The 17,127-nt window shown below is 38.2% G+C and overlaps 2 protein-coding genes across 9 annotated transcripts; one reads left to right on the plus strand and one right to left on the minus strand.

Annotated features, from left to right (window-relative positions):
* The first annotated feature begins 36 nt into the window (after nucleotides 1-36).
* On the plus strand, nucleotides 37-14,338 carry LOC113696986 (glucosidase 2 subunit beta-like). 8 transcript variants are annotated; one of them, XR_011814674.1, is made up of 16 exons: nucleotides 37-700; nucleotides 931-1,062; nucleotides 1,160-1,255; nucleotides 1,547-1,786; nucleotides 2,405-2,664; nucleotides 3,100-3,213; nucleotides 3,313-3,378; nucleotides 5,078-5,393; nucleotides 5,520-5,609; nucleotides 5,691-5,792; nucleotides 5,949-6,006; nucleotides 6,086-6,154; nucleotides 13,211-13,327; nucleotides 13,484-13,545; nucleotides 13,664-13,715; nucleotides 13,829-14,338. XR_011814674.1 is itself a non-coding variant. In XM_027216386.2 (16 exons), the coding sequence occupies exons 1-16, from the start codon at nucleotides 547-549 to the stop codon at nucleotides 13,889-13,891; spliced, it is 1,959 nt and encodes a 652-aa protein (XP_027072187.1). In that variant the 5' UTR covers nucleotides 38-546; the 3' UTR covers nucleotides 13,892-14,338. The 8 variants fall into 8 exon arrangements, 7 of the variants coding, with proteins under 7 accessions (XP_071905931.1, XP_071905932.1, XP_027072187.1 ...); XM_027216386.2 differs by having other exon boundaries at nucleotides 38-700; nucleotides 5,523-5,609; nucleotides 13,240-13,327; XM_027216379.2 differs by having other exon boundaries at nucleotides 39-700; nucleotides 13,240-13,327.
* LOC113697007 (uncharacterized) lies at nucleotides 9,942-11,670 on the minus strand. The gene is made up of 2 exons (XM_027216425.2): nucleotides 10,402-11,670; nucleotides 9,942-10,084 (listed from the first exon to the last, which is right to left on the minus strand). The coding sequence occupies exons 1-2, from the start codon at nucleotides 11,396-11,398 to the stop codon at nucleotides 10,047-10,049; spliced, it is 1,035 nt and encodes a 344-aa protein (XP_027072226.1). The 5' UTR covers nucleotides 11,399-11,670; the 3' UTR covers nucleotides 9,942-10,046.
* Nucleotides 14,339-17,127: the final 2,789 nt, after the last annotated feature.

The following is a 17,127-nucleotide window of genomic DNA, read 5'->3' on the forward strand; positions in this document are numbered from 1 at the left end:
AAAATTTGAAAATAAGAGTCACGAGTCGGAGGAGGAGTGGAGGACTGATGCGGCAAGGCAATAGTGAAAGAAAAAGAAATACTACTACAAAAAGGGAAGGAGGGGCCCGGTAGAGTATACTATAATATACTATAAGACAAGACAAACACTACAACCAATAGAGAGCAAGGAACGACGGCGTAAGAAAGAGCGGATAGTGCCTAGTGTCCGGTGGCTTGGGGGTTTTGACCGCCGTGGCGAGTCGCGAGAGGCAGAGGGAGTTTGGAGCGGGAACTCGAAAGGTTTCATTCTTCAATTGAATCCTATCAATTCAAACTGTATGCTGCTTTGCAGTAGTTGACGGGAACAGCAACATAATACTACTGCTAGTGATATCTGTACGAGTAATTAGTAGAAGAGCGAATTGAATTGGTCCAAATTTAGGCGCTGCCATTGGCCGGATTAGCATCCCTCTCTGTGTATATATATATAGTACAAGTAAGAGAGAGAGAGAGAGAGTGAGTGAGTGAGTGAGGGCAGCGCAGTGGGAGTGACGAATTAAATAACATGAACAAGAAGAAGAAGATAGGAGGATTAAGAAGATTGTTTGAGATTAGTATTGTTATAATTATTGGGTGTATATGTGCGATCACCAGATCCGCTGCTGCTGCCGCCGCCAAGGACGACCAATTCCTACTCCTCCTCGGAGTTTCCCCACAAGGTCCGCCGTCTTTTTCTTCATCTGCCTCCTTTCCTTTTCCGCAATTGATTGATTGATTACTACTTCTCCGTCTGTGCTAGTACGCTATCATTTCCCGGCTCTCTCTGTGTGTGTATATATATATATAGTTAGTTAGGGCTGGATGGTTGCCTCGCAGGCATCATGACTAGTATTATTATTATTATTATTTATTCTGTGTATGAATGTGTGGATGCGTGTGTTTGTTGCAGATGAGGATTATTACAAGGGATTGTTGTCTTCCCCTTCCTCTACCATCAAATGCAAAGACGGATCCTTCAAATTCTCCACCTCTCAGCTCAATGACGATTTCTGCGACTGTCCTGATGCCTCCGACGAACCTGGTCTTTCTCTACTTGCCTTTCTTCTCCGTCACATGTTCTACTGCATTGTTCATATCTCACCCCTTATTCCTTCCTTACTGCATTTTCACAACTGTAGGTACATCCGCTTGTCCGAACGGCAAATTCTACTGTAAGAATGCTGGACATATTCCTTTCTCTTTGTACTCTTCCAGAGTCAACGATGGCATCTGCGGTTAGTTGACTATCTGTCTTTTCTTGTCCTTGTTTATGCTGCACTAATATGATTTTTCTACTTGTTATATTTGTTCCCAAGTGCAGTGTTGCACCCAATCTTTTCTGTAAGTTGCATGGTGGATGATGCCATGTGAGAAAGGTCTCGTGGATTTGGCATGTAAAAATCTCTATAGTGCGTTCTTACCAGTCATAGTCACTGCCATATGATTGCTGTGCTACCTCATTATGCTTGCCTACGACTCTATTAAATTCCTTGTTTCAACTCCTAATGATTGCCACCTTTGAGCAGATTGCTGTGACGGCAGTGATGAGTATGATGGCAAAGTTAAGTGCCCAAACACTTGTTGGGAGGCTGGCAAAGTAGCTAGAGAAAGGTTGAAGACGAAGATTGCTACCTATCAGCAAGGTGTCACTGTACGTAACCGGCTAGTTGAACAAGCCAAATTAGCAATAGCCAAAGAGGAGGCCGAGTTATCCAAACTAAAAAACGAAGAGAAGATACTCAAGGGGCTGGTTGAACAACTTCAGGGTATATATGCTCTCCTTTTCGCCTGATACGCTTATCATCATCCCATCCACTTATCCTTTCTTATCAGTCACATCCCCTAATACTCAACCGAGTCTGTTAGTTACGTCCATTTTTGTAGTTGATCTCGTAATTACTTGTTGAAGTCTTGAAACATGATTTATTGAATCAAGCATGTCTTTAAGGAACCTGTAGCGTTTTCCCCTTTGAAGTTAAAGAGTGATGGATGTCGAACTTGAAAATTTTTTCACTACAACCAATTTGATGAAGACCTCTCAGTTGAAACGATTGACATCAAAGCCTAAGATTCTGGATATGCATGGTTACTGGATTTTTTTGTACGCTTGTTTAGCTGTATGGCTTCTTTGTACATTTGGACTTTTGAGCAACTCTTTTTGGGTTGAATTCTGTCCTGCATAATATTTTCAAGTATTGTGAATGAGAAAAAGAGCCCCTTGTCACTTATTTCCTGAGAGGCAGATGAAATCACCTGTATGCATGTGGAATTTTCAGTTAAGCTTCTATCATCTCACAATTAATGATAACGATACTTTATAGATTGCTTCTCACTGTTTTGGAGGACTAGCTTTGGATTATTTAGTTTTGCTTCTCTTCCTATAGAGCGTAAAGAACAGATAGAGAAGGCAGAGGAGAAGGAACGGTTACAAAAGGAAAAAGAGGACAAAGAAAGAAAAGAAGCTGAGGAGGCTAATCTGAAAGAGAAACAAAATGGCGAACAAGTTGAAAGTTCGGAAGCAGATGCTCTAAAGAATGACATCCATGATAAGATTGGCGAACAAGTTGAAAGTTCGGAGGCAGATGCTCTAAAGAATGACATCCATGATAAGATTGGCCTATTGGGAGACTCTTCTTCATCACAGGTCATAAGGAACTACCTATTGTGCTCTAAATGGAAAAATTATGTTAGATGGTGGAGAGAGAAACATAAATAAGTTCATTAATGATTGACAGGCATGAAAAACTACGTCAGGCATGAAGTGGTAGACATGAATAACGTCATGTCTAGAAGATGATGATAATGTACAAGTTATATGCTAGATATCTGTACCTTTGAACAGTTATTCTCTTGGTGGAATTATTTTCTGCGAGGTTATTATTTCTCTGGGTGGTGATATCTTTGTTGCAAGTGCACTACTTTGTGTTGCATAATAATGGCTGTGTTTTTAAATGAGTGTTTGTTGTGGTCATTACTTTGTGAGAAGTGATGCTGTTTGTACTGCATATGATGACTTGGATATTTGAATGTTGTTTGTTGGAGAGTTTTTTGTATCCCTGACATTTTGGGCTTCTCATAGGATGTAATGGATGGCCATGGAGATTCTGAGAGTGAAGCTCAGCACGGTGAATTTGATGTGAAGGAAGAATCTCCAATTGGTGATGTAAAACCGCTGCAAGAGGATTCTTTGCTGGTATAGTTTATTCGAACAACATATTGCTTTAAGGGTTTCTGGAAACTTGAATATATAGGGCTTGACTTTATTCTGGATGTGTACTTTCACAATGTATAGCATGCCACAGAGAAAGAGGAACAGTTGACAGTTGATGGTCAACCTGGTCTTGATACTGGAAATCAGGTATGGCCACTGTGCTTGAGTTTTGCTCTTATGATTATTCTTCATTCAGAAAATTATTCTACCGAGATACATTTTCTTACCATGTTCAAAAGGAGTGAATTTTTCAAAAGGAGTGAATTTTACTATGGTTTTCAAAGCACCTTTATTTTTCAGAGTTTTTGCTTGTTGTAAGAGGAATTAGTAGATTGTGTTCTTGCACAATTTTTGATCCTCCTCTTGCTGCAAACTGAAGCATAGCATTATGACATTCTTCAATGTTGATAATATTTAAACTTGATGGTCCTTGTTGGAAAACCTGTAAAAATGGAGCTGGCCACATATTTACCCTTTCATTGGCTTTAATTCTAACATTTGGTACTCTTAAAGAATTTAGGCCTTGTTTGGCACTTGAGTTTTTTGCCAAGTTTGTCTGCTACAAGTTTTTTAAAGACTCTAGCTACAGTAACCTTAAAAAACTTCTCAAAGATTTTAAACTATACACTTCAAAATATTAAAAAATTTACACACTTCAAAAATTTTTTAAAAAACTTCTACAGTAAATTACAGCAAAGTTTTAGACAAACACCCAAAAAACTCACTCGCTTAAAAACGCTCAGGATTAGCAACTACACTACAATTTAGTCTCAGGATCATGTCCAGATTAATCTTTTGATAATGTTCTTGAACGACTTGATTTTGCAAATCCTGTTTGTTAAACCTCAACAGATAGCCTTCAGCTGGTAGATTTCCTTGTTCTAGACCATGAAGATGATCCACTAGCTTGTCATAGTAATATGAAGGGAGATACTTCTGCAGAAACTTTTCTTTCATCTCTTTCCAAGTATTGATAGATCATTTTGCCCTTCTTGTATCTCCTTCCAAAGAAGCCACCGGTTTTAGCCAGCATAATTGGATTTATCTATGCAAATCTGATTGTGTAACATCTGACAAATTATGACAATCAATTTAACCAACAAGTGATTGAGGCAACTGCTGAATTAAATACAATTTTGGACACTGTTAGTACTTGGAAAGCCCATGTTTATGGCATGTCTACAGCTCTACTACCTGACTGATGTGGCAAACCTGAGTGGTTTTCTTGGAAGAAACTTGTGCATATTTCAGGCCTTGTATGTGGATAAGTTTGCCAAAATGGGTGAAGACTAAGGAACACAATGAGGGAACTTTTTGCAGCTTGTCTATAATTTCTTAAACAGTAGAATTAGGGTTACGTGGGGCTGTTATTTAGGTGCTTTAGGGTAATGGAATCAAGGTGAAATTGTTATGAACTTTAGGAATCGGGCATTACACATTAATCACATGGTTCTACACAAAGCATATAATCTAGAGAGAACCTTTTAAACATGCATTACTCAGAAGTGCAACTTGAGCTTATGTAGACTTGTAGAAATTCTAATTCTACTGCCTAAAAGTACTAATTACTTGACTCAGCCTTATGCTTTGCAGTTTGTATCAATAACAACATTTTCCCTGACTAAAGGTAAAAGAAAAGCTTTCGGTAAAGCATTAGATGATGAACTGAAGCAATTATAACATCCCAAACAGATGAGAGGTTGTGAATATGGTACATTCCAGTTGTAGTTTTGAACTTGATGACTTCGTGATTTTTGAGTATTGAAGTTGACATCGTTGTGAATTTGGTACCTTGTGTAACTTGTGTGTACAAGCAGCAGATTTGAACTGTGTGTGCAAATTTCAGGCAGAAGTAGAAGAGGACAATAGCGAATCATTATCTAAGGAAGAGTTAGGTCGTCTTGTTGCCTCTCGTTGGACAGGAGAAAAGACTGAGCAGCAAACTGAAGAGGTTAGTTCTACTAAAGATAAAAATCATGGAACAGAAGAGGAGGATGCTTATGGAGAAGAATACAGCAGTTATGATTCAGAGGAGGATGATCATAGGTATGATAATGATGATGGTGATAATGAAGACCAGATGGATGATTTTGGGGGTGAGGATCATGATGATTCAAGCCCTTCATATAAATCTGAGACAGATGATGAACCGGACTTACCAGGTTTATAGATACTCCTTTCATTTTTCACTTAGCAAGTAAAATATGTCAGTTATGTTTCTAATTGCAGCTGGCACTAGAGTTACCTTATATAGGTTACATTAACTCAAACCTGATTGAAAATTACAGCAGAACCATCATGGTTGGAGAAGATACAAAAGTCTGTACGTAGAATTTTTCAGGCTGTTACCTTTTTTCAAACTCCAGTTGACAAATCTGGTAAGTTGTGCTCTTTTTGCATTTTTTGTACTCTTGTGGATAAAGGAAATGGAAACTATATTGCTGTATTTTGCTTTACAGAGGCTGCACGTGTTCGCAAAGAATATGATGAATCTAGTGCAAAGCTCTCTAAATTACAGTCAAGGATATCAAGTTTGAAGCAAAAGCTAAAACATGATTTTGGTAGGTCTGCTATAAAAATTCCAAATACGGGTTAATGTTTGCTTTCTTGTAGTGCTAACAAAACACGTTACTTTGCTGTCAATTATTTCATCTTCGTAAGAGAGGTGTATGTGCATTCATTGTCGAAGGGGCTGACTTTTGAATTCTTTTTTGCAGGGCCAGAGAAAGAGTTCTATTCATTTTATGGTCAATGTTTTGAGAACAAGCAAAACAAGTAATCTTCTTTTTTACTTCTTAGCTTAACTCATGTCACTCTATTCTAACTTTTGGGCTTCGATAACATATGGCTTTAGGTACGTCTACAAAATCTGCCCTTTTAAACAAGCATCACAGGTGGAGGGTCACAGCACAACTCGTTTGGGGTAATTATTTTCCCATATGTAGAACTTTCATACAGTCTCTCACTCAGTCAGTCAATGATTATCCTTCTCTCTGTGTGTACATGTTTGGTGAATGTGCCATATTTAGGATGGTAATCTCTTATTGAAGCTGTTGGCAGAACATTTTGACTAAACTGGATGACGACATTAATTACATTGGTTGCAGATGGCTCTTAAGTTGTGTTATAAGTAAATGGACCGAGGAGTTGTTGAAGTTTATCTTGTAGAATGTTATCTTAGAACATACATACTTCAGAGGCTCATTTGGTCTAGCCCATCTTTCTACCCATTAGAAAGTTTGCGTGATGAATAGTTACTACTGTTGTCTGTTAGTAAATGGGCTGAGTTTTTATTTGTTTTTTATTGATTTATTTTTTTACTATCGTTTTTGTGTGGAATGATATGCATCTCATGTCACGAATTACATATCAAATCCTGCTGTGCCTTATTTGGTTCTTTAGGAATCTGGGCTTCAAAAGCCCTCTGAATATTCAAAATGGGGAATGTAGCATTAATGTTCTATAAATGTAACTCCCATTTTTAGGTGGTGTCTGTTTCCTCTTGTAGAGGATGTAACAAAAAGACATATGTGGCGAAGCAGCAGAAAACTTCTCATAATATCTATTCCAGATAATTTATACAGTCAACTAGGAGCTAAGGAAAATCTAAAGCAAAGATTTTCATGAATTTTACCTAGATTTAATTAGGCACCCTTCGACGATTACAACCTATTGGCAGGTGACATGTTAATTAAGTATTATTCTTGTTGGAAACTTGTCCTTGGAGTTTTAGTATTTAAGAGTTTTAGGTCTTGGGATATTTTGGTCCTTTACTTGTATACAAGAAAGTCTCAATAATCTTGTTGTCCAGTTTTATTGAGTGATTTGTGTAAAGAGGTATCTTGGGAGGAAAACATCTAGTCACCGTATTATGAGTGACCAACTAATATTTATAGGAGTACAAACCTAACGGACTGTTTACAAGAATACCCTTACTAATATATTATCTACAAGAATACTAATATTCTCCTAACACTCCCCCTCAAGTTGGAGCATATATATCATAAGCACCCAACTTGTTACAAAGGTATTTCACCCTAGAGCCCCCTAAACTCTTGGTAAACAAATCAGCCAATTGATCTGCAGACGGTACATGAGATGTCTTGATGATTCCATCAAGTAATTTCTCTCGAATGAAATGACAATCAACTTCAATATGTTTTGTCCTTTCATGAAACACTGGATTAGACGCAATATGGACAGCCGCCTGATTATCACACACTAAATTCATAGGCTGTTTATACTCAAACCCAATTTCAACTAACATGCTTTTCAACCAAACCAACTCACACACAGTGTGAGCCATAGCACGGTATTCAGATTCTGCACTTGATCTGGAGACAACTGTTTGCTTCTTACTCTTCCACGACACTAAATTACCACCAACAAACACACAATATCCTGTGGTCGATCTTCGATCTGAGGCAGAACCGGCCCAATCTGCATCACTATATCCTTCAATATCAGTGTGTCCATGATTTTGATATAGCAACCCTTTTCCAGGAGCACCCTTAAGATACCTGAGAATTCGTATAACAGCATCCCAATGACTAGTACGAGGAGTATCAAGAAATTGACTCACAACACTCACTGCAAATGAAATGTCAGGTCTCGTTACAGTGAGATAATTTAACTTACCCACAAGTTTTCGATATTGCTTAGGATCATCAAGTAATGCTCCTTGATCTCTTGCTAATTTCACATTGGGATCCATAGGAGTATCCACAGGTCGGCAACCTAACATCCCAACTTCACTCAACATATCGAGTACATATTTCCTTTGACATAAATAAATCCCATATTTAGACCGAGCTACCTCAATACCCAGAAAATACTGTAAATGACCTAAATCCTTTGTCTGAAAGTTTGCCTGCAGATTGGATTTAAGTTTCTGGATCCCCACAACATCATCACCTGTAATCACAATATCATCCACATAAACAACTAATAAAATTTTACCAGCATTAGAATGCCCATAAAATACAGAGTGGTCTACTCCACATCTCGTCAGACCGAACTCCATGACCACACTACTAAACCGGCCAAACCAAGCCCTTGGAGACTGTTTCAATCCATATAAGGATTTTTTCAAACAACAAACCAACTGCGAATTCTCCCCCTGAACAACAAATCCAGGAGGTTGTTCCATATATACCTCTTCTTCCAAATCTCCATGCAGAAATGCATTTTTCACATCCAACTGATGCAATGGCCAATTGTAAGTTGCTGCCAAAGAGATAAGAAGGCGAACCGAGGTAATCTTTGCAACAGGAGAAAATGTTTCTAAGTAGTCTACTCCATACACCTGAGTAAATCCTCGAGCTACCAGACGAGCCTTCAATCTATCAATAGAACCATTAGGCTGCACCTTTATAGTGTACACCCATTTACAACCAACAACAGGCTTACCTGAAGGACGAGGGACAAGATCCCAAGTACCATTTTTCTCCAAAGCAAGCATCTCTTCCTGCATAGCTGACCTCCAACCAGGATCATTGAGAGCATGGGTAATAGACTTAGGAATGGATACCGAATCAAGAGATGCAACAAAAGAAGAATATGACAGAGAGAGACGAGAATAAGAGACAAAATTAGAAATAGGATGAGAAGTACAATGTCTCTTACCTTTACGTAAAGCAATAGGAAGATCTGACTCACAAGAGGGCGTCATACCTGGATCTGAAGATTGAGAGTTAATTGGTGAAGTGCGTAGCATATCAGGAGCTTTCTCAACCATGGAACGACGAGAATAAACTTGAAGATTAGGATGAGATAATCGAGTGGTGGAATCTGGTGAACCCGATAACTCAGGTAATAAAGATGAAGGGACTGGTAAAACAGGAGGAGAAAAAGAGGAACACTGGTCTAACTCACAAGACATACCTTGCTTCATAAAATAAGGAGTGGATTCAAAGAAAGTAACATCAGCACAAGTGAAAAAACGATTTAAAACTGGACTGTAACATCTATACCCCTTTTGCGCTCGTGCGTATCCTAAGAAAATACACTTAATGGCACGAGAATCTAATTTATCCACCCCGGGAGCAAGCTGATGAACAAAACACACACAACCAAAAATACGAGGAGGTAATTTAAATATAGGGTCCTGAGGAAAAAGAATGGAGTGAGGTAGTTGGCCTCCAAGAATATCGGATGGCATGCGATTAATTAAATAACATGCAGTTAAAACTGCATCACTCCAAAATTGTTTGGGTACATTCATGTGCAACAAAAGTGTCCGAGCAACTTCGATTAAATGTCCAATTTTTCTTTCAGCAACTCCATTCTGTTGTGGAGTGTGAGGACAAGAGGACTGATGAAGAATACCGGACTTAGTCATAAAGGTATCAAAAGGAGTGGAAAAATATTCTTTCGCATTATCACTGCGAAGTATACGTACAGGCACACCAAATTGAGTCTTTATTTCTGTAACAAATGCACAAAAAATGGAATATAATTCTGAACGATCTTTCATTAAATAAAGCCATGTAACTCTGGAAAAATCATCAACAAAGATTACAAAATATTTAAAACCTAACTTTGAAGTTACTCGACTAGGACCCCAAACATCAGAATGAACTAACAAAAAGGGTTCCGAAACCCGTTTATTGACCCTAGGGACAAAAGAAACACGATGATGCTTTCCTAATTGACAAGACTCACATTCTAATGAAGACAACTGACTCAAGGTAGGGACCAACTTCTTCAAATTTTGTAGAGACGGATGACCCAAACGACAGTGAATTTCAAGAGGAGAAACAGTAGCAGGGCACGCAATCGGACCATTAGAGTTGAGAAAGTAAAGACCATTATGCTCATGTCCTCCACCAATCGTCCTCTTTGTCTTCAAATCCTGAATGACAACAAAATCAGGAGAAAAAATAACTGAACACTGTAGAGATTTAGTAAGCTTACTAACGGACATTAGATTAAAAGGCAAACTGGGAACGTAAAGAACAGAAGGCAGCGGAAGAGATGAGTTAATTTCTACAGTGCCTAGTCCTTTAACTTTAGTTGTAGATCCATCAGCTAAAGTAACATGAGGGAAGGAAGTAGACTCTTGAAAATTAGAAAAATTTCTAGAGGTACCTGACATATGATCAGTAGTTCCGGAATCAATGATCCATGAGTCAAAATTAGATGATGTGGAGAGACAAGCCATAGCATTACCTTTTTGTGCTACAGAAGTAGAGGGAAGAGATGCGTGATTTGCAGTTTGGTACTGCAGAAATTTGATATAATCTTCCTCAGATATGGTAACAGTCTTCTGAGACCCTTGTGCTAAAGAACTTGATTCAGTTTGATCAGTGGTAACCGTATTAACAAACCGAGGTGGTTTTCCATTTAAATCCCAACAAGTATCACGAGTGTGATTCTTTAAACCACAATGATTGCACTCACGGGTGCCTCGACCTCCACGACCCCCACGACCTCTACTTCTTCCTCCACGAGAGCCACGTCCAAAATTAAGTTGCTCTGTCCGATTATTGTTAGCAATTAAAGCAGATTTGTCATTAATTAAAGCACCATCACCCTGTGCATTGTCCTTAGATGCAGAACGTAAGACCCGAGCATACGCCTCTGCAAAGGATGGTAATTGTTCACCTGCTAAAATTTGAGATTTGATTGGTTCAAATTCCGGCTTGAGACCAGCCAGGAATTTGAGCACAAGCATTTGTTCTCTTTGCCTCTGCATAACCTTGATATCACTTGAGAGAGGCATTACAGCATTTAATTCCTCTGAGACTCGCTTAAGATCAGCAAAGTATTCAGTTACTGTCTTGTTATCTTGTTGCAACTGAAAATACTCCAAAGAAATATCAAACATCCGTGAGAGATTACTGCAATATAATAACCGGACATAATCCCAAACTTCTTTTGTTGTCTCACAATGAGAACACATGTAAGCAATTCGTGGCTCCATAGAATTCCATATTGCTCCAAGAATTTGGGCATCCTCTTGAATCCACATTAGTTTCTTGCTATCCTCCGTAGGAGAGTCATCTGTGAGATAACGTTGCTTTCCTAAGCCTGTCAGATAAATCTTAACAGCTTTTGACCACTGTTGATAATTGGTATCATTCAACTTCCAATTTGTGATTTGAGGCATCACCATTGGCATAATATTAGTGGACGTCACAATACTTTTTGATAAACTTTCAGCCATAGCGAATAGCACTTCAAACCCAAGAAAGGGTCAAAACTCGAGACGCGTGAACAGTGCCCCGTGAACAGTGCCGCGATGAACAGTACTTTGCTAGATGTTTAACCTAAACCCTAGGACTCTTGCTCTGATACCATGTAAAGAGGTATCTTGGGAGGAAAACATCTAGTCACCGTATTATGAGTGACCAACTAATATTTATAGGAGTACAAACCTAACGGACTGTTTACAAGAATACCCTTACTAATATATTATCTACAAGAATACTAATATTCTCCTAACAATTTGATTGGAGTCGTGGTTCTTATAGGCAAGCTCTACATTCATAATAGGAAATGGGAATTGTATTCGAAATAGAATTCTATCTTTCAAGTCTATAGCCGTTAAATTCTCTTGTTACTGGGTTATTTTACGTGGAAATTGATAAATAAGATGGAGTCGTTTGTTTGTTAGATTTGCTCTTCTTACCCCCCCTCGTTACTGTTCATAGAGACTATTCACAGCTTTACAACAGCCCCAAGATCCTCTCATTCCTCCACTTAGACCTAGTAGGTGTGATCGCCCCTACTAGGTCTAAGTTTTAAGCTGTGAATAATCAGATGCAATTTGAGGAAAAAAAATGAGTTGGTTTTGGTACTCTTCCATTCCATTGATACTTTTTGACTTCTCTTTTTGGTTTGTCTCAGAATATGTGTCACTTACCTCAAATGGCACAAAACTTTTCAGCCCATTTATAAATTTACCCTCCATTTTGTCAAATGAAATAAACTTGTACAGGCCCAATAAGTCAAATATTATGCATATGAGCATTAAATTCACTAGCTTATGCACAAATCAATAAAACGAGGCATTATTTGAATACAACCATGATCTTTTGAGCTCAAGTTCATCAGCCAAGGAAATGAAGTTCGACCTTGCAAACATATCCCACCAAGATTTTGAAGGGTAGAGATATATATAAACAGCAGAAGTAGCTTAGTTATCTGCACTATTCATAAAATTCACGCTCCCCCAAAATTAAACTGAGACAAGGGAATATTTCTCATAGCCATATGCTGCTCCTTAAGTCCCATACCCATAACTTAAGAGATTCTGGTAGAAAACAAATTAAAACGGATGGACACGGGTGGTGATGGTCACTAGTTTCTTTCTTGTTCTGTTAGATGTTGTCCTTCACAGTAAATGAATGCATATACTTGGAAGCCTCATTCTGTTAGGTTCACAGTTTAACTGATTCAAAGGAATACGTTGAATTTGGTCTTGATACCTCCATGTAGACTGTGGCAGTTTTTTGAGGGAAGTCATTTCTCCTTTGGTGATTATGTAAGTTGATTGTTGTTCGGTCATTTGCACCCCTATGCAGCAACAAAAGCAAGACGAAAATATGTGGCTTACCATGGATAAAACTTAAAGAAGACAAAAATATCTGTTTGATATGGATAAGACTTGAAAAGAAAAAAGTGAAGATACTTCTCTTGACATAGATGAAATTTAGCAAATAAACATACGAAGCTTGAAAGACATACTCTATTTATTTATTTATTTTATTGATTTACAAATCTGGGTTAGTTTTGATCACAATAATTTTAGAGTGGATTTTCTGCTTAGGTTCATTTCACTGTCAAAACCCTGTAATGGTAGCACTTGAGTTAAGATTGTGGGGAATCAAATTGAACAAGATGAGGATTTTGTCGAGTATTTTTGACCTCATTGAGGATGGCATTGGTATATTTGGTATCACTACCATGATGTTAGTTAAAGAATCTACCATCGGTTTTGTCTTATCCTAATGCTTTATCATGGGTAAATTTTCAGCTCTAGCATTTTTTGGACTACTTTTGCAGGAGTTGGGAAAAGTTTGAGGATTCATACAAGGTCATGCAATTTTTAAATGGTGATAAATGCTGGAATGGGCCAGATAGAAGTTTAAAGGCAAGTATTTTGTTGGTAATTGTAATAGACTTCTCTTGGGATGATCAACTTCTGCAAGACTGGTAACCTTGCATATGTAAAAGTTTGTTCATCTTTCTGAGCTAACTGCATGGTTTTCTTCATTTTGTTTTATTTTGTGTTACCTTTGTCTTACAGGTCAAACTAAGATGTGGTTTAAACAATGAAGTTACTGATGTGGATGAACCAAGCCGCTGCGAGTAAGAATATCTGTTATTTTAATTGTTCATTTAAGCTGTTTATCCTGTTGTTGAAGTGCTTTCCATTTGCCTTGTTTGGAATCCATCGCCCTTGTATCTGATTTATAGTCTAAAACAGGTACATGGCTTTGGTGTCTACTCCGGCTCTTTGTGTAGAAGAAAAACTTAAGGTGCCCTTTCATTTGTTTTGTTTCTCGTTAGTTTTTTCGCATTTAATTAATGCTATATTGCTAATTTTGAGAAAGTGGTAACCCTTTTTTTTTTTTTTGGTCAATTGTGATAGGAACTACAAGATAAACTAGACATGATGAACAAGGAACAACCAACAAGTCATGATGAACTCTGAACCGTCTGCATGATATTTTTGCTAATACTGGACGTTCATAAATTTTGCTGATACGAGAACTTTTGCTTCCTATCTGAAGTAATTACTCCTCTTTGGAAATAATTATTTTGGTTGGTCTGGAGGGACATGATATCACTGAATTGCAGGTTTCCGGGGAAACAAATTCCCAAGCAAAGATTTGAAGTGGGCTTTTGTTTTTTTCGGTGGCGATGCAGCTCCTTTTCAAACTAGACAGGTCTTTATTTTGAGAATATGAACTGAGGCTATAAACAGGAGGAGGAAATAGAGTAGGTTGAATATTGTAGCAGTTTCGTATATCCATGTCTCAATCTTGTCTTTCAAGATTGACCTAGAAGAAAAATATCAGGATGAAAATGTCTCTAGATTGGGTTATGGAACTGTTAATGATTTGAACATTGGATGCATTAAGAAGATTATAGTTTCGTATTGGGGGTTGAAACGAGACAATTTTACAAGTGCATCTTAAGTTGCTAATGATGTCCACAAATCCAATATCTGAATGAGAAACAGATGATTGTGGAGTTTGTGTGGACATCTTTAGGCTGACTCAGATTGTATCACGTGCATTAATATCCTTAACTTATGGAATGGGATATTTTTAGGAGTTAGTATCACGTGCATCAATACACTAGTAGGCGATTACATTACATTTTTAGGTATTTTTAGAATGGGATGGTGAATCATCATGCGATGAAACTGCATTGGTAGAAGCATTTGAAGGGCTAACTAATGATCAAAGGGCGTATTCATGTTCTATGCCAATGAGGTTCTTGGAGACGAGATGTTGGTTGGATCTGTTTTTCCGTCTCTTGTAGTCAGTCAGTCTGGGGCTCGGGCAAGTGTTTGTTTTCCAGGGTGCGGCCATCTTAAATTCTTATTTAGTATCAAACAGGAGGAATTGGAAAGCGAATCAATTTTAATAAAAAGGTGTTGTGCGAGTCCAGACGCCGTCTCTTATTTAGTATCAAATGGATGTACGCTCGGCAACCCTCACTTTAGGTCCTGTTCGGACCGCAAAAAAATGCGCAAAAAAAGAAGTGCGGGGAAGCACTTTAAGTGTCAATTTTCTTATCATCTAATCTTATATATTCTCCCATTTTCTTGATGGGAGCCTCATCATCCGCTGCTTTCTATGGGATTGATGGATGATTAGTATTATAATTGGTAGTAGGGTAGTAAGAAAGGAATTGGAATATATGTTGCTTAGGGAATCATGGAGGAATAAAAGAACCACTAGTACACAACAGGAGGAGTGGGGCAGGGACATTTAGAGTTCCCTCCCATGTGATGTAGAATACATTTTATTCTACTGCTATTCCTACTTTATATTAGGGGAGAAGGTATTTACAAGGATCAAGTGGAAACCGACGGGAACCACTCTATACTGGGGGAGTGGGGGATTTAAAAGGGTCAAGTGAAAATTCGACGGAACTAAACCACCATCAATTCAAATTGGTGTCTATACATCTGCTGACAAAATATTTTAGAAAACACTTGATCTATGTTCAAGTAGAATCTTAAAATTTGCTTAATAGTCATGGCTATTACTACTGTATTCGCGGATGGATGGATGGAAAAGTGTTGCCTTTGAGGAGTTGGGGGAGTGGGGGAAATTAGGCTAAGAGATAATAGATAAAGGACATTAATATTCGCACTCTTCATTTAATTTCATTTACTTCAATTCACTAATTAAAGACAGCTTCTAAAAAAATGCTACAGGCTAATTCAAGAAGACAATTGTTTGTTTGTTGGGTTCCTTGACCTTCCTTCATCCCTGGGATCGAGTGGTCCATCGTACTATTAACTGTCTTCGTTCCCTGTCTTTTACCTCCTGCGTCATCACCCCACTTGAATATCTATCTTTCCATTTCACCAATTTCAGACGGCGGTTAACAGTGCCGTGTGTGCGGGGGCGATTTCGGTTTCCAATTATCGTTATTATATTATCATAGCTATTGCTGCTGCTTCATTTTTCCTTCTTTTTCTCATTTGATCACCACCCACCATCATCAGAATCTCTCCCGTTGAAAACTCATACAATACAATACAATACTCCTCTCTTATACCATTACTATTTAGGGACGGACGACGGACGGACCCCAACCATGGATAACCACCACAATGGAGGAGGAGGAGCTGTTACCGCCGCTGACCGCATGCCTAAAACCAAGATCGTCTGCATTCTGGGTCCCGCTTCCCGCTCCGTTCCCATGATCGAAAAGCTCCTTCTCGCCGGCATGAACGTCGCCCGCTTCAATTTCTCCCATGAATCCCACGACTACCATCAGGAGACCCTCGACAATCTCCGTTCCGCCATGGACAACACTGGCATCCTCTGTGCCATCATGCTCGACACCAAGGTTCATCCCTCCCTCCCTCCTTCCCCTTTCTCCCTTCCTTTAAAAAAAAAAAAAAAAAAAAAAACTGTGTCTACACACACACACCCACACAAGCTCTACAAGTATGTACGGCAAAAAAAAAAAGAAAATTGTTGGTCCCTGTAACCTTGTCCAATAGAAAACAAAAGAATTATTGTATCATTTTTATCTCATGTACATGTGCATTTTTTTTCCCTCTATCTCTCTCTTTTGAATAAATTAACAACTGCAAGTAGAGTTAGATTTAATGTTGAACGGATTTTGTTCCATATGATATAATCCACAAGTTTGGGAAGATAAATATGATATTTCTAGTCTTTCATAAACTGAAACAAGAAAAATAAAAAACGTGCGAAAGAACTGTGAGCAGGTCACAAAAATCAATTAGTGTTTTTTTTTTGTTTGGAAAACTATAAACATTACTTAAATCGTTTTCTTTGTGAAGAGTTGTTACGTTACGTGCTGAGAAAAGAAATAAATGCGAATTGAACTCTTGGACTGGTCGGACCATTAATTAATGGCTATATAACTTCAACCATAAGACTTTGACCTTGGTTTTTGTCCAAATGCACGGTTTTGGTTTCACTTCTAAAATGTCTTTGCGTCCTTTTGATGAAAGTGAAATCAGTCGCCCTCCTTCATTGATTATTCCGGTTTTATACGATCCAGAGTTCGCCAACAATTTTGATTAACCGATGCAACTGTTTCCAAACTTAAAAATTTTCAAAACATTTTGCGTTAAACTACAAATCATCTATATACTTTTCATTGCCTATTGACGTTAAAGAGAGCTCTTTTCAAAAATTTAGTTTTGGCAACTTTATTTATGGTAATTTC

Source organism: Coffea arabica, chromosome 1e (assembly GCF_036785885.1).
Source record: "Coffea arabica cultivar ET-39 chromosome 1e, Coffea Arabica ET-39 HiFi, whole genome shotgun sequence".
Classification (NCBI taxonomy): Eukaryota; Viridiplantae; Streptophyta; class Magnoliopsida; order Gentianales; family Rubiaceae; genus Coffea; species Coffea arabica.

Coding starts and splice junctions, on each gene's coding strand:
- LOC113697007 (XM_027216425.2), bottom strand. CDS start 11,398: ATGGCTGAAAGTTTATCAAAAAGTATTGTGACGTCCACTAATATTATG. Junction 10,085..10,401: donor TACTTCTGTAGCACAAAAAG/GTAATGCTATGG, acceptor GTTGTCATTCAG/GATTTGAAGACAAAGAGGAC.
- LOC113696986 (XM_027216379.2), top strand. CDS start 547: ATGAACAAGAAGAAGAAGATAGGAGGATTAAGAAGATTGTTTGAGATT. Junction 1,063..1,159: donor TGATGCCTCCGACGAACCTG/GTCTTTCTCTAC, acceptor TCACAACTGTAG/GTACATCCGCTTGTCCGAAC. Junction 6,007..6,085: donor TTTGAGAACAAGCAAAACAA/GTAATCTTCTTT, acceptor ATATGGCTTTAG/GTACGTCTACAAAATCTGCC.